The 17,412-nt window shown below is 41.2% G+C and overlaps 1 protein-coding gene across 2 annotated transcripts in view; it reads left to right on the forward strand.

Annotated features, from left to right (window-relative positions):
* Positions 1 to 7,815: 7,815 nt before the first annotated feature.
* Positions 7,816 to 17,412, forward strand: part of TRUB1 (TruB pseudouridine synthase family member 1) — a 35,328-nt gene continuing 25,731 nt past the window's right edge. The window contains exons 1-3 of one of the 2 annotated variants that reach the window (XM_062001514.1): positions 7,816 to 7,989; positions 9,730 to 9,822; positions 13,315 to 13,370. In XM_062001514.1, the coding sequence (XP_061857498.1) occupies positions 7,845 to 7,989; positions 9,730 to 9,822; positions 13,315 to 13,370 (294 nt within the window). In that variant the 5' untranslated portion in view covers positions 7,816 to 7,844. The remainder of the gene's footprint in view (positions 7,990 to 9,729; positions 9,823 to 13,314; positions 13,371 to 17,412) is intronic. The other variant, XM_062001515.1, reaches the window with a different exon arrangement.

The raw sequence follows: 17,412 nt of genomic DNA on the forward strand, positions 1-17,412 counted from the left end.
TGAACATCTCTGGTCAACTTCTTGATTATCATTTGCCAAAATATCATTGCCGTTTTACATCCATTTAGTGCCTCTTCAGTGCTGCATTTATAGGCTGGTAGTCTGAGCCACCACAGCCTGCCATGATTTTGTTACAGCACAGGATGATTGCTGTCAACTGGCTTCTTAGTAGGATGCAGAATATACCTTCAGGCCAAGTTAGCAATTAGGGCATGATTTTGAGCATCCTTTACCTCTCACTGACTTCAACAGAGAACACCCCTGGGATCAAGCTCTTCAGCTATGTAAGTGAATACTGCTTCAAAGTGAACTTCTGAGCTAAGTGAAAGAAAATACTCTGGCCTTTTTTCAGCTTTCCAGGAAGGACTTTTCAACATCCAAGAGAGGAAAATAGTCTTTATTTCAGTTATTTTTCACATTTGAGATTGGATGCACTGATGTTCCTTTCAGAAGTGGAATGTCCATCAAGATACCATGAACAGCAATTCCTTCCTTCTGTTTAAACAGAGGTTCAAATTCAACAAAATCAGTTTAAAGTGGAAAAATCCAGACTGACTTTCTAGGTGATATTGTATTTATAGTTCTAGCAAATAGTCTTTTTTGTATCAAAACTATTTCTGAATAAACTTCTCATTATCATTTCCCCACAGTGATTACTACAAAAAGCAAGCTTTCTCTTTGTCCATCTGGCAGACAGTATCTTTACAAGTCCTTCAAGACAAAACAGACAATGAAGAAATGATACAAATACATGAGAACCTGGAGAAACACTCAAAAGTTTTGTCAGAAAACTGAGAAATATTTAACTCTATTTTACTTTCTTATGTTGAGGGAAAGTATGAGACTTATGGCAGGCAAAATTCTAGTCTCCTCTTAGTGTTGCTCACTATCCGTGATCACAATGCGAGATGGGATAACTCAGATGGAGTGGAGCATCGATCTAGGTATGTGTGCTGGTCAAAATGCTTCTTACTTTCTTCACACAGACATGGGAAACATGGAACATCACCTTAACGATTGCAACCCAGAATGAAAAGGCAGAACACTCACTGTCTTTTTGATCTCCTTATTTTTAACAAGGAATCTGTAAAATCAAATCCTTTCTTTTCTCTGGGATTTTAAGTCCAGCTTTATGTAAATCAAAAGCAGACATTATCAATTTAATCTTAGAGTTTGCAATTAGCATCTTTACAGACTCCAAATCCTAAACAATTAAAAATTGAATAATTTATGGCAAATGGAACAATTTCTATCAACAGTCTTATAACGTGCATTCGAAATATACTTCACTGCCTGGAGCTGCTCGATTATTGATTCTGGAGTTCTCATTAGTGATGCAGTTGGCAGCCCCTACCTATGGGCAATGGTTGCTTTTGTTTGTCTCCACTTCTGCATTAATTGGCACTTATTCATGCTTAATTGTGCTTATCTAGGGTGAGACTCTGCCAATAAAAAAGGATGGAGAAGGTGTGCTATGGTTGTTCTTATGCCAGCAGGTTATCTTCCAGGTAAAATGTGCCAGAATAGCCACTGACTGCTCTGGGCAGGGAACACAGCTAACACCTCCTCACCTTCAGTTTCATCCATTGGGATAACATATAGCAAATCCACAGCTTTGACCTTCTTATCATAGGTGTTTGCTCGGGCTGGTGATATTTGCAAGTCTCTCACAGCAAAGAAGGTGTTAAGCTAGGCAAATGTTAAAGAGCAGCGACAAGGGGTGAATGATCAGGTAGAAGATGAATACAGCTAGTGTGTCTTTCTTTGAAAGAGTTAGAGGCCAGAGGACTGAATCTTTCCAGGAAAGGAAAGAAAGAAGGTGGCTTGGAGAAAAATTTCAGGATAGAGTTAGGTTGAGAAACGTGAGTTTCTGCCTGGGTGTGGGATGACTGTTGTGGCATGTCTCCAGTTAGAGGAGAGATTTGTTGACTGAGGTCATGTCTGGCAGGAGGTCACCTTCTTATGTTCCCACTGTTCTTGGCAGGAAGAACCTGAGATGCTTAGCTGTTGCCCTTTGTAGGGTTTGTGTATAGTCCTTCTGCAGTGTGAGGAGATATATTTCTTTCTTATGAGCACAGGGTAGATCAGAGCTTTTAAGAAATTGTTACATTTTGGACTGTAAACTCCAAGACCCTTGTGTGGAGTGAACCTTCGTCTCTTTGCTTCTTCTAACTGCCTAGCACAGAAGTGCTTTTCAGCTGGCTGTTTATTGTGAGTCACCCAGAGAGGGACATTCTTGGGAAGAGTATGAAGATTTGTCAGGCAGTGAGGAAAGAACAATAAGCAAATACTGAAGTGTGCTATCCTACTTCTGCTGGGAGTAATTATTTCTTTGAATAATAAAACTTGTTATGCTTGTCCAGCAGATTCTCTAAAAGTATCCATGCCATAAAAGATGGAGGATCCAGGGATAAAGAGAATGGCTATCAAGCATCAGACACCTTCACTTGCAATATATGAAGTGTCAGAAAAGCTTGATGAGGATCTGAAACATCTGCTACCATCTATCTCCAGCTCTACATGACGATGCTACGTGATCTTACTGGCACAGAAAGCAGCTCTCCAGCTGTGCCCAGGAGGTGAAGCTTTGCACCTTGAGATCAAAATGTAAATCAGGTGTTAAGAATGTTGGGAAGGAAGGGAAAGCACAAGTCTTGTCATGCCATGCTATAAAATCATAACATGGCCATATTTTAGCTGCTGAGTAAAATACTCGTCACCCCATATCCAGAAGGATGTTGTAAAATCTGAAAACAGATGGGGAAGATAGTTACAATCATAATGAAGATTATAGCCAACAACTAGCTTCTCTCTGAGGATTGACTAAATAGAAAGCTTAGAAAGACTTAATAGTGATTCTTCAAATTGAGAAGAGACTGACAAGAGCAGAGTGAGATATGATTTAGGGCCTTTCAAACCATGAGAGAGATGGAAATAAATGAGTGAGTTTTTAACTTTTCATTGTATTAGAATCAGAAGGTACCTAGTGCTAGTCAAGGTAGCTCAAAATAAAGGACAAAATAAATAAGACTTCTTCATATATCCTCCAACTGACTTGAGGAAGTCATTGCCAGAGAGTGAAAGCTGAATGTACATACGGCTTCAAAGCAATTGTGCAGATTAGACAACGGATGGAAGATTCATTGAGAATGGTTAAATATAATAGTCCACACAGAAACTCTGGCTAAAAATACCTGCAATTGCTGACAATGAGAAGCTGGGTACATAAGGGAAGAAGGAAACTCCTTGCAGTCTTCATTCTTACACTTTCCCTGAGCATTTGCCACAGGCTTCTAGCAGGCTTCAGAGGAGACAGCTCTGCCACTGCTGAAGCCAAAGCACCTCGAACCTGGAAGTGCCGGTATCTTTTGGAAGAGAAGCCCTGAACTCTCCATAGATGGGAGTTTCATAGGCTGTAGCTTTCTCGTGTCAAGACAAATCACACAATATTTAACTATGATGTGACTTTAATGTTAGATGTTGAAGGTGGCTTGTTTTCTGGAGGTAAAACCTTGACTCGAGTGGGTGAGGGAAAGAGGTAATTTGAGGTGTTGGAACTCAGGTATTCTCTTTGCTGGGTATCCATCTCACAAACCATTAATCAGAGTCTACACGTGGGCCCACAAGCTGTGAATGGGCCGCCAAAGGGATGATTATGAACACATTTATCCCAATGCTGAAATTGTGCTAAGCCAGTTGAGAAAACAAGTATAAATGTGAACTACTAGCGAAGCTACAGATCAATTTTTTTTCCTGTCTCCAAGTATCTGCAAACCAAGATTAAATGTTTTTCAAGAAAGCACACTTCAGTTCAACTCATACTGCTGGATTTATTTTCTAGCCATAGCATTTAGCAGCTTCTCATATTTAATAGTGTCTAGGTCCTTTGAACCTTATGTTCTGGATTTACAGAGGGGCAGGCTGGACTTCAATTGTCCATATAAACAATCCCTAATATGATGCCTTCTTTCACATACACGTCTGGTGAGCTCTTCATTGTTCCTAGTTAGGAATGCAGCTTCTTGGAAAATTACTTCTTTGATAGCAACTCTAACAAGAAGCTGTGCAAATTTAAACAAGAGCTGAGAATCCCACTGAGACTTTTATTAGCTACAAAATCAAAGATCTGCAAAATGTGTTTTGTTTTTCTTCCTGTCAGCATCACTGAATCTTCTGATTCTAGACCATGCTTAGTCCTCTGTCCTTACAGACACACCTGGGTATGTATCAGAGATTAAAAGTAACTTCCCAGTCCATAACAGATCTGTCCTCATTTAACAATGCAATGTATTTAGAAAGGGTCCATGAGGAGCAATGGGAATCATGTTTGTATCATATTTCTCCATAGCTGTGCAGCATTTGTGACCTAGCAGTGATCAAGAACAAGTGCTGTTCTCCTGTTTATATAGCTGCCAGAACTGTGTTTCACGTGAAGAAGGACAGCTAAAAGCATTCGGATCCTACAATATTCTGTCCAGTTCAACTCAAATTGACACTATAAATCCGCATTGAATCAGCTAAACCTCTTCTTCTCTAAACCATTCTCAAGTTAAAATAATCTCTTTAATACCAGAGAAGCCAGGATAAAGGTGGAAATAAAATATTCCTAAAAATAAACATAAAACTTGACATAAACCCCAAACTGATGTAAACCTGAACTTGTTCTGAAAAAAATGCAACAATCCATTCATGAAGTAGTTTAGGAACATTTTCTCACCAGGTGAATGCCTACTAAAAATTGCCAAACCTCAGGTTCGTGTGTGTTATGGGTAGTTATATCTTTCCCTTGCATGCAGTAGCTGACATTCTTTTTTTATTTCAGAATTGCTGTGGTTCAACAAGATACTGAAGAACCTACTCTGTTCTATTATTTTGTTCCAGAAGAACCACTCAAACATGATGAATTATGTGCTTTGTGCCCATCTGAATGGGACCCAATAAACTAACAAGTTGAAGAGTTATTTATCTGTGCCTTATTATCCAAACAGATGGAACAGTTAGAGGGAAAAAAAAAAATCCTATGTATTTCAGGCTTTGATAGTTTATGTTACAGACAAAATTGCACTAGCTGACAAGGGAGCAGTTTACACATTTAGGACCTAAACTTTCAAACAGCTGCAACTCTTTGTTTTTACAGGAAGAACGTGAGCTGTGATTGACCTCTTTGCAATTATTTGCTTTGATCTGGACACAGACAATAAAGCTGGAATCATAAAGTGAACACAAATACAGAAACGGGCTGTTGCTACTGAATCTACTTTAAAAGCTTTAATGCATCACCGTTTCCTTCCACATCGCGTCTGTGAGCATTACCTCAGGAGAAGCCAGTCTGAAAGCATACAAAGAAGGGAGCATCATTTTGGAGAAGGCAGAAGGAAATTCTGCATCTCTGTTCTGCACAAACAAGTAACGGATTTCTCCTGCTATAGCACTCACCTGCTGTTTGCATGTACAGCAGCTACTACTGATTCTCTCTTCTCTATAAAGCATATTTGCATCAGATCCTTGAGGTGTTACTTTGTGCAATGCTAGTGACCTGAGTGTAGGATTTGGCTGGGCTCTACTAGACTTGTTGTTTTCCATGCATAAAGCAACAGAGTCCTTTCAGCCATTTACTGAGCCCCTTTAGTAAGGTTACAAATAAAGTCAGTAACTCTAATCACGCTTTTGGTGGTTGCGGATCCCGGCTTGGCCAGGAATTGTTGGAGATAAACATCTCATTTCAAATAGGCTACTGAGCAGATGGTAATGACTTTTAATCACAAGCAACACGAGGCAAATCTGAAATCAAGCCCTTGAGATGAACAGTGCAGCACATCATTCCCACCATTTTGAATGCTGAATAACCTTGCCCCATGGAGAGGGCCATGTGTGATTTATGTACACATACACTTCCAGCTAACTAAGATACTGACAGTCATTAATAGTTTTTCACAATTCCCATTTTGGGCCCTTATCCAATGCCCACTGAAGTCAAAGCAAACCTCTTCTTTCTAAGCCTTCAAAGACTCCATCTGCTGCAATAACAAAGTGTTGCATTTTAATTGCTAATGCAGAAGTTTGGGAGACCTGCAAGAACTTCCTGCTCAATACTAAAAATGAGAGTAGAGGTAGTTTCTTTAGATACCTGAAACCCTCTCCTGTAAAAAAAGAAAGCCACAAAAAATAAAACAAGCTTTTTTCAATTTGTGGAAACAGTACTGGAGGTCAGACACTGACCTTCTGCTCATACTTTATAGCTATGTCAGGTTAATTACATCATTTTAGCCAATTCTGTGTTTAGGTCAGTCCTGAGGAGTCAGTACAGGCCCCATCTGCTGCTGCATTACTGGAAAGCTGAGGTGCTCAATGCATTGAGGATGTCTTTATGCCAAGAGCCGAGCTCTCATTTCTGCATAATCTCCCTCTGATCCTTTGCCATGTTTTCAGAACAGTCTGCTGACCCAGTGCTACTGCTGGCCATGATTGTGTGACAGGTTTACATTTCAGTCCTTGGGCTGCAATCTCCTTGCTTGGAAGCTGACTAACACCATTTCTTAACAAATAGTCACGTTTAAATAGTTTTGCTTGAACTCACTCACAGAACAATCTGGTTTTAAGCTCTTTTTTAGTTGGGAATTGGTGAGGCTAGTTTTCAAACGGTTAGCCTGACTAAATCATGTCTGCAATGAAAACTGCACTGTGGTTTACAACATGCCTTCCACAACCCTGCTTAAATTTTAACTCCATGAGAATCAGGAGCAGTTTTCCCGCTGACCTTTTACCCAAGTGGGTTTATTTTGTCATTTTACCTTCAGGAGAAGGACTGTTGACACCTTGCTTCTACATCCTGCAAAGATAGCCACCAGGGAACCCACCCTCACAGCTTATGGTAGCAGCAAGTATTTCCACAGCCAAATGACAGCTATGTAGGTGAGATCTAATCACATAAAGTGCCTGATTAATAACTCTCACAAGAGGTGTGCAGGGGAGGCTGGTCAGCACGGCTGGTGTCAGGAAGCCATTACCCATCCCATGGTCACAGGCAAGGCAGCCTGTGTCTGGAAGCTCTGGGCCATGTGCAGCTGCTGTGGAAGGTGTGAGCAGAGTCAGCTGCTGACTCTGGGATGGGCTGAAACACTACACAAGGACCTTCATTCTGCCCTGTACAGAGGCAGACATTGACTTCAGCAAGAGGGTTTGCGTCTCACAAGCTCTAGGAAGAACTGGGAACATGGAAAGCCCTTAGCTAACCACGTATTTACTTCCCCGTAACAGCAGCTCTTCACAGTTTCACCTGCAGGCTCGTACAAATGAAATGCATGCATGAAACATCCAAGCTCTGAGTGCCTTGCTCAAGCACAGCTTTCATAAACACCTTGGGAGTGTTGTCAGAGGAATGAGTCAAGAGGAAAACCGACACGCGGTACTTCTGTAGGGAGGCAAGAGATGTGAGAGAAGCCTGTCTGCCCAGCACGGTCACGTATGACAAGCAGGAAGATCAACACACTCAGCAACCGCTCAGCAGAACAGAATTCTTTCGAGTTGCGGCACGAAAGTGGTACGACCACGGTTGTGCCGGGTGAGGGGCGCGCACAAGTCAGCCAGCTCCCCCGGCAACGCCTGCACCGAGGCCCTGGGTCCCGCCGCGGCCGTGCCGCTTCCCGCTTCCCGCTTCCCGCTTCCCGCCTCCCCTCCGCCCCTCACGGCCGCCCCTCACGGCCGCCCCTCACGGCCGCCCCTCACGGCCGCCCCTCACGGCCGCCCCTCACGGGCGCGCCCGCCCCGCGCCTCGCCGCCGGACTACATTTCCCAGCGGCCGCCGGGCGGGGCGCCTGGCCCGGCCGGCGGGGCCTGTCGGGAGCATGGCTGCCAGGGAAGCGGGTGGCAGTATGCTCGGCAGGTCCGCCGAGAAGCTCTTCTCTTTGAGCGGGCTGTTCGCCGTGTATAAGCCCAAGGGGCCCACCTCGGCCGGCGTGCTCAACCTCCTGAAGGAGAGGCTGCTGGCAGGTAAGTGGCCGCGCTGCGGGCCGGGGCAGGCGAGCAGGGCCGAGGCGCAGACTGCCCGAGTTGGGCCTGGAAGCCCGAGGTGGGGGTTTGGTGGTAAAGCGGGGAGCTGGTGCCGGGTAGGTGCGCGGAGGCTCTGCCTGGGGCCCCAGGGCAAGGGCAGGTCTGCCTGACCCGAGCATGCACTTGGCCATCGAGCGTTTGGCCAGGGATGTGCTACTAGCCATGGCTGTCATGCGGTTGAGTGTGTGTTTGTGGAACCACAAACCCTGTCAAGCCTCTGTACTCAAACCTCTGCACCCTCTTTCTCAGCGTTCAGAAAACTAAAGGAGAACTGAGTTTTGATTTGTTTGGTTGGTTGGTTGTGGTAATTCACAGCCATGATGTGGCCCAGGCTGGGGAATGGAGCCATTCCTGGATACACTCAGGCTTGCTATGTGAAGCTGCTGGGTCTCTGCCACACTCAGTGTATTGGTCATACTGCAGGGTGAGCTCTAAGGCCACAGTCACCCCTTGCTCGTTTTAGGCAGGTGTCTGTTGTCACCAAAGGTACAGCATGATGTGAGAACTTTGTTTTGAATGGGGATGAGGTTTGCCCCAGCAGACAGCTCCCATCCTGCAGTGCACAGTGCAGAACTGTTGAGCATGCTCCCAGGGACAGTGTGCACCCATCCGCTAGAATGGGTGTCAGTAGCGCCTCTGCAGCACAGTCCTGGCAGGACGTTCTGCTTTAGTCTCACTGCCTGTTGCTATTAAAACAAAAGCAAACCTTCAAATGAGTGGAAAACACAGTATTTTGAAGAGTTTGAAAGTCCCGGACACAGTCTGTAGAAACTGCTTTTCTTGAAGACAGGGAAGCCTGGGTGTCAGATACTAGGGGAAAAAATGCTCATTTTAAAGGTATGAGGGACTATGGGCTAGATTTCCATATAAATGGATATGGGGACTTGATCCTCTAATCTTGGCTTTTGGGCACTTGCTGATGAAGTGGGAACGTACTTTCACACTGATGAGTACTTATTCAGGCTGATTTGCTCCGTAGTGAACATTAGTGCAAGCACAGCTTTCAATTCAGCTTTGTATGGAAGAGATTTAGCCAGGTCCTGTCTGATTCTCTGATACGAAAGATGTAATGGAGAGGTAATAGAAATAGGAAAGGGAGCTTAGAATGGCATATTTAATACTATTAAATAAGGGGAATTGGGCCCTTCAGAATTCCTGGGATCATCAATTGCATAGAAACTATGGTGGGTTGAGATGCTCTGTCAACTTGAAAGCAGCAGTGAGCAAGTTTACCTCAGCGCAGTTTCCACAGTGCTGTGTACATGTCGATAAACACGGCCTGTTACATGGAAGTAAATACAATAAGAACTGCTCAGATAATGTGGCATAAAATTAGAGTATAATAGATGGTGTTGGGATCTCTGCAGCTGGATCTCATGTGCTTTGTTAATGAAACTTCACAAGTTAACTATCCACCAGGTTTTCTAGTGGTGTTTTCTGAATGTCAGTTTGTAATGGCATGTAAGACTTGATTAGAACCTACATGAAAATAGCCTGCAAATTGTTGAAGGTTGGGAGTAGATCTAAATGGATCATTGGTCTCAGTACAGTAATTTCTGCATTATGAATTTATAGTTAAAATAATTGATTTTTATCTCCTTTGGCAGTCTGGGAATATGTGCTATTTTCCCTGTGTTCTAAGGTTATCCTATAATGCTGCTTTTCAATTTCTGTTTGCAGAAGCTGGTGTGCAAACAAATGGGAACAAAAGAAATAAGGTTTTGAAAATTGGACACGGTGGAACTTTGGACAGTGCAGCAGCAGGAGTTCTGGGTAATGAAAAATATAAATACAGTCATCAAAAGATGATTTCGAGAAACATTTTCATACCTACATGAAATCAGAGGTGAAGGAACAATTTGAGATATAAATGCCAGGCTATGTGATTTTTTTTTTAGGGGAAGGACAGATTACTTTGAAAGAAGAGTCTGGCTTAAATTTCCTCTGCATATACTTTTACATGCATGTGATGTGTTGCTTAACGGAAGGTGATATTCCACCTCCAAACTCCTGAAATTACTTGTGGGTTATTACATGAAAATACAGACTCTTGTGTAATGAATTCTGAATTAGTCCAGAAATTGATGGCTTTTTTAACTTAAACTGGGGATTTATAGTCATCATAATTTTCTAAAGTATTTGTTCTTAAAGTAGTGCTTTTCTGGGATTTGGAGGGAGCCTTTTGGGTTGTAATACTTGCCAAATGAAAGATGCATAAGAGCAATTCACCTGCTATTTTTTTGAGGCTCAGTACAGAAACAGTTTTCCTGACCTGTCTTGCTTCATAAAGAAGCATCATCAAAGAGATTCTGTCTTTTAATTTTGATAACAATCTATTTATTCAACTCCTTTGTTAAGGAACAGTATGTGCTTGCTGCTGGTGTAGAAAACTCAGCTGTGGATGTGACCATTGGGCTGGGTTATTCCCATATCATACATTGTTACTAACAATTTTGTTGATAAGTGGCATGCAAACTACTCCTTGCTGAAATCATAGCCTTGTAGTTCTATTTGACTAGAAGAAACAACAGCAGTATTTTCTTGGTATTGAAAATCAACAGGTACAACTATGAGTGTACACTGAAAGTAAATGCACTGAGTTTTGATGTAATGATTTCTCTCAGGAAGAGCTGTGCTTCAAAGAGGTGTTTGCCAAGGCTGTTGCTGGTAATAGCCTTTATCACCTGTGAACATTGCAAAATGCAACATTCTTGGGCTTAGAAGGAAGCTCATTTTGTTCCAATTTCCTGTACTGTGTGGCTGCTTACTGGATAATGCTGTGTGTAATGCTAAAGCAGACGTTTTCCTTTTACATAGATGTTCCCTTTGAGCATGCTGCTACTCGTTGTGGGAAGTCAGCAGCATTGATCCATAGGAAAAGAAAGAGAAATTGCTCATGCTTCTTAATTGCTTCTCCTTACTATTCTCTGATATCCAGTGGTCTCCAAAGCCTGCTCCTGTGGCATGACAAAAAGTGCTTGGGCTTGATGTGCTTGGTAAAGACAGAGAAGTGCATCACCTTAATATGCTACGGGTCGATTGAAAAAAGACACAGACTCTTTCATTCCACTGCCATGTAAAACAGAGAAAAATCAATGGTAGCTAGATTGGAAAGGACAGAACTGGAGAAGGGTGGGTAAGGGAGTGTGCCCAGATTTCTTGTAGGTTTGTGTAAGATAATGAGGAGAGAGGGGAAGACACAACAGAAACAACTTAATCTGAAAATATGTGCTGCTTTTTAAGGTAGGGTGATGGGACAGGAAGCTTTCTTCCTCCTGGCTGGTAGCATAATGGAAGTATTTATTTTATGACACCTCTAACCTTTCTTGATACTGCCATTTCTCAGATTTTATGTACTGCATATCTGTAACTTTGTTCATGAGAATTAGTTGATAGAGAGCTTTGCTTAGTGTGCCAAGTGTACTGCAAATAATTGAGTGGTGCTTTTTGTCACAAAATATACCTTTCTTACTGGCAGTAAAAATGTAGATGAGGAGGGACCTTGGAGACAGAGGTCCCTGGTCTATGGCATGTGAGTGAAAGGTACCTTAGAGATCACGTGGTATGTGATGGCCCTGCACTGGTAGCAGCCTGGAGCAACAACTGTCTAAGAGGGAAAATCTTGTCTCTGCCCCATCTATGCCTTCTAACACATTGGGAAGATGGTAGGAGCTGGGACTCCATTTTTACTTTTGAAGGTTAGATCTCATATTTTAGATTCAAAAGACAAGGAACTGTAGGTCAAGTCTCAGTGAATGTCTTCTTTTAATATTGGTCTAGGGTTTTGGTTCCAGTTCAGTGTTTCCAGTTTACAGTGGGAATTGTAAATATTTGGCTTGTTCTTAAGTGGCAGTTAAGAATTTTGCTTCCATAGTAGAAGGAACGATGAAAAAGTATTGAAATGAAAAACTGACTTAAACCTTGTTATGCTCTGTGTCATCTGGCAGATTTAGTTAATGTTGCCTTCCAATAACACACATGCTACACAAATTGATGAATAACAGAGAAGATTGTGTCTTGTTCACTAAAGTATTCAGTGTTTCTTTAAAATTATTCTACTGAATCTCTTGACACTCTTCAGCAAATTTGAGCTCAGCAGTTAGACTGAAGTGTCAGTGATGTCATCACACTGTAAGAAAAGCTCTTGACTATAAGGTTTTGTCTGTGTACTTACCTCCTTTTCTCAGCTTTGTTGCAGCTCTTTCCTATCTGACAAATAGGACAGGAACAAGCTGAAGTGAAGGTACACAAAAGCATGAGAATAAGGACATGTGTGACCAAAAACTTGCAGTAAAAAGAGTAGAAGTAATGGAGAATAAGAAATAATCTAATGAGTCTCAGACTTCAAAGGCTGAGAAGCATTAGAGCACAACTGTATGTTTATAAAAACCTACAAACCAATCATTGTCAGTTTGATGCTTTTGGTACTGGCTTCTAGTTAACACAAAGCTGTATTTTCTGCAAGCTCCTTTAACCCCTGTAGTTTTATTAGAAACAAGGACATAAGCTGTTATGTATTCCATGAGTTGTACACAAAACTAATTTCCTGCTAAGATTTTCATTGTTTCTTTGGATTGCCATCTGTGGGGATGGTCAATAGGGAAGCATATTCAAGGAAAGCACCTTGTTGTAAAAACTTTAATGTTAAATATATACTAGAGCTCTTTTTCTATCTCTTACAAAAAGCTGACTGATTGCAGTTTTGGAGAATATCGGTTTAAGACTGAAAAGACAATAGTCTGTACCTGCACAGTAATAGGAAGCTTTGATTAGGAAAAGATTTTTGACAGAGGCAATTGGACCCTTTGGTTATTTTATTTTCTTGCTGTAAGCTTGCTAAACAATTTCATTATGCTATCTTGACTGTATTACTTTTAGCCACTATCAGCCTTTAAAAGGGCTGTTGCAGTGAAGGCTAGATTCATTATTAGTGAGCCATAGCCTTCATCAAACAAGAGACAGTGTTAATAGAACTATCCATTTTTTTTGGTGATTAAAAAGATAACTAAATCTAGAAGTTGAATTAAAACGTTTTAACAATAGGTGAAGCATATTTATCTTCTGCTTTTAGACTTTTTTCCTTTCACTAGTCCCATGTTGTTTGAACATCAGAAATACTTTCACCTAACTATTGACTCTCTTTACAGGCTAACAGAGCATGAAAGGCTGTATTTCTGCTTACCATAATATTTAGTAGTGAATGGTGTTAAAGAAAGAAACTGCAGGGCTGGTTTTGAAGTGGCATTTCTCCTTCTGTCTTTGCAGTGGTTGGTATTGGAAAAGGAACAAAAATGCTGAAAACTATGTTGGCAGGTTCCAAGGTAAGGAATACTAAATGACTTGTATTAGTGGGGATTTTTTTTCTTTGTTTTCTTTTTTCTTCCAATGAAGAGCTGCATCAGCATACAACTATCTCAGCCATCCCGTGTATTGAATCAAAATGTGTACTTCAATTCCTTTTTGCATTTAGTCAGAAATGTGATATTATGACTTTTACATCCAGAGTGGTTATTTTAAAAACTGTTTGTCTTAGCTTTGCTACAAAATGTTAATAAAGACAGAATTCCTATTTTACAGGAAGATTTCTATACTGTTTAGTACTTTCAACAAAAAAAAGGTGGAGAAAAACTGTAATGAGGATGACAGTGGTAATACTGTTTTTGAAATGCAATTGTGTCTGGTGGTTCGGTTTTTGGTGGTTTTCCTTACTATAATTGTTATTTAGCTTCTGGTAACAGATGTTCTCTGTTTCTGTTCTCCCTTCTTAAATAACATGAGGCCTTAAGAGGCACCTCTTGGAATAAAGAGTGTTTTGGGTTTGCTGCGGTAGCTGTTAATCCAGTTCGCACATGGAGGAAGCCAAAGGTAACAAAAGCCCTGTGACTTCGTGAGATAATCCAGCCTGGAGCTTTGAAATCCTATTCACTGCTACTTTTCATTAATTGTGCTATGTCTTTTGGTGAGTGTGCTCCCAGATGTAGGTATTATATAAACAAAAGCAGATATCTTTTAAATCTATCAGTCTTGATTCCTCCTTGGCAAGTGAAGTCTGTTAGTTCTAGCCATTATTTTTAAACGAGAAGTTGAGGTAAGAATGACAGATGCAGAAATCAATTAAGCCTTCCAAATTCTCTCTTAGACTCAGGAAAAGTCAATAGTGGCCTCAGCAAATTGATAGCCTTTCTAATGCATTTTATTCTGCTGTTTTTACCATTCTCTCCTGGTCTGAACTTTACAGGTGCTGAACTGATAACTTGAGGTAGAATTCAATTGAAAAATCTTCAGTTCAACTCAAAAGCAAATAGTTTCACAGAAGAGAATACAACCAGGATAAAAGGATGTAGCTGTAGAGTCTGATCCAAAACTTACCATAGTCAATGTCAGCCTCTGCACTGACTGTCTCGGGTTTGCATTTGGTTTCTCGGACCAGCTTTTGGAGACATGTCTGTTTTGGAATATGCAGTAAGTAGCTGGAGCTGAATCTACAGTTGGAGTGTAAACAGTTACCACCTGACATCTTCCAAAGAACTTTTAAGTTGAAAATGGACATTTAGGTACTTCAGCTAAATTAAGTCATCATAGCTAAACGTGAAAATAATTGATTTGAAAAGATGTAAAGCAATTGAAGTATCTCTGACACTGATGTTCACAGTGGAAACAATTGTGATGGATGAAGCAGTTTCAGCCTTCTTGGCACAAGAGAGTACACACAAGTTCCTTGGCAACTCTACTGTGAAGTCCTGTAGCCAGTAGGACTGTTACCTAGCCAAGTGTTGTACTTGGACAGCTCAAATAGGCTAATAGCTGCTGCTCAGGGCCAAGGGAGGGGAACACAGAGAAATGGGCAGTAGGGGCAGTCTGGTAAATGCTACCCCAGCTAGATCCATCAGCTCTCAGCTAGTCTTAGATTGGTGCAGTCTGACGGCATGGGATTCAATGGGGTGAGCAAAGTTATATCTCCTTACAGCAGATCAGCTCTTCCACCGCAGCTGCTTGCATGTGTGTTCTGATGTGGTGGGGAGTCTGAAGCAGCCAACAGCTGTGCCGCAGCGGTCGCAAGCCATCATTTGGAGCTTGCCTTGTCTCTACTTTCCTACTTTGTATTTATACTCCAATAAATTAGACATCAATAATTTGAGAGGCTTAAAGAAGTTGAAGGGCCTTCTACAGATATCTGTTTGGTTTTCTGACCACACAACAGTGGCTCGTAATGTAGTGAGAGATCTGATACAGATTAAGTCCATGGCTATCTAATACCTTTCTGCATCCCATGCTGTGTGCTCTAGGAGTTTAGATTCTTCTTTCATATTTTGGATGACAAAGTGTTAGTTTAAGTGTGATGTTTTTCTCTTTTTTTCCTTGTGTTACAATAAAGATTCAGATGAACTGTCTGAGCCTCTCGGATTAAGGTTTACTGTTTGGTTATAGGAATATATCTTGTAAAGAAATAGTTCCAGTCTATCATTGCTGGCAGCAGAACTATGCTGAGTGGCCAAAACGTATGTTACTGCAGTAAACTCCATATGGTCACTCTGCCAGAGATTGGACTACTTCTGATTTTTTTTTCCCAAACATTATGTGAAACTTTCCTGACTCTGTGTGGCAGCTCTGAACATTATCACTTGATTTGCAACTCATACACATTACACAAGGAGCATTACTCTTTCAGTGTAAATCTAGCTCACCGTTGGTTTGACCTCTCTATGAATTAACTCAGAACAGTTAGAAATGAACAGCCAAGAGCAATACCTACTGGATGTTCCACATTTCTCATTGAATTATTAATATTTATCCATAAATAAAAATATTTACAAGCTGGCTTAGATTTTGTTTGTTTGCTTTATTTTATTTCAAATGTTCCAATTGAGGGAGAGAAGCTGAATCCTCTTGGGTCTGGAATTTAAACACCAAGCATTTAATACACATTCCATAGGAGAATCACTTTTCCTTCTTGCAGTCTGGGACTTGGAATCACTTGGCCTTTCTGCAGTGCATTATTTTGAGAGAAAGTGTTTTATTGTGTTTGCAAAATGAAGATAGAAGAATGAGAAAGTATTACTTGCTTCACCAGTAAAATGCATATGATGGTGGACCAATTTATGTTGGTTTTGAACGACTCAGTCTTATGGATGACCAGTCTGTCTGAAATGCAATGTAAAAGTGATTACTTTTTTTGGAGGGGAGGGGAAATAGGTTAGAAAATGTTAGCTAGCAGCACAGTTTCCTAAGAGGTAATCCAGTTTTAAAACGTCTCACCTCCAGGAACGTTCTGTTGCATAGAAGCAATGAGGGAAGTGATCATGAACTCGCCATAGAGGGGAAAAAAAGGAAGAGCAATAAGCCTCAGAATTCTTCATTATTCTCCTACTTTCCATTGGGAGGAGATGTCTTCCAACACATACAGCCTTTATTTTTAGGTGGGATAAAACAGAATAACTGACATTTTCAGACTTCAGTTCTGTGCTCAATTTGCATGGTTTTCAGTGAGATCACATCTGGGCTCATCCTAAGAGAATTTGGTCATACTAGTGTGAAGAAAGCCAGAACTTGACCGTCCATCAAACTGTGCTTGAAATCAATGCCTCTCGATGAGCAGTAAGTGTGGGTGAATTCTCTCTGGGGATGCAAGTTCTTGCCAGGTTGCACAAATGATCTGAAACCTTGAGTGCTCAGTGACATGAGAGGAGTTGCCCAAATACTCTGTGTTGGTCATGCAAGCTCGGAAAGGGACTAGTTAAAATAGAAAACAGAGTCACAAAAGTTGTGGCTTCTCCTGAATGAAATGCTAAGCAGAAAAATAAACAAATCATTGATGAGAGTAAAACCCAAATGTGATATGATCACAGGGGCTAGAGAGAGAAAAAGAGATTAGGGGCAGAATTAAGATTCATCAGTGATGGGATATGTGTCAACTTTGATTTATTATAATTGTTCAAATTTGAGTTCTTATGGATCCTGGATGGAAACTGAGTGCTAGTTCAGTGATCAGGTCTCAAAACTTGCCAGTCGCACTTGTATCCTGTGAGAGATGGCTTGCCTGAGCAGCAGTTGGTTCAAATCATGTAGGAGGATTTCTGAGACACGTGTGAGTTACTTGCAGTACATTTCTGAGGTTAGAGTTTGTATACTCCAAAATTGTTTCTCTAGAAGACTGGCACCAGGTGCTGCGGAACAAGGTGTTCTTAAAGGTGGTTGTTTCATTGCATCCTGTGATTATCTTACTGTCCTAAAGCTTAGACTTTAATTTGTGTGCCTCAACTTCTCAAACATAAAGGTTGTATGCTTTCTTCATGAATTCATGGGGTTTTTTTAAATTAAATCCTTAGCTTCCAGCTTTTGGTGATGAGTTCATGAATTAACACA

Source organism: Colius striatus, chromosome 8 (genome assembly GCF_028858725.1).
Source record: "Colius striatus isolate bColStr4 chromosome 8, bColStr4.1.hap1, whole genome shotgun sequence".
Lineage (NCBI taxonomy): Eukaryota > Metazoa > Chordata > Aves > Coliiformes > Coliidae > Colius > Colius striatus.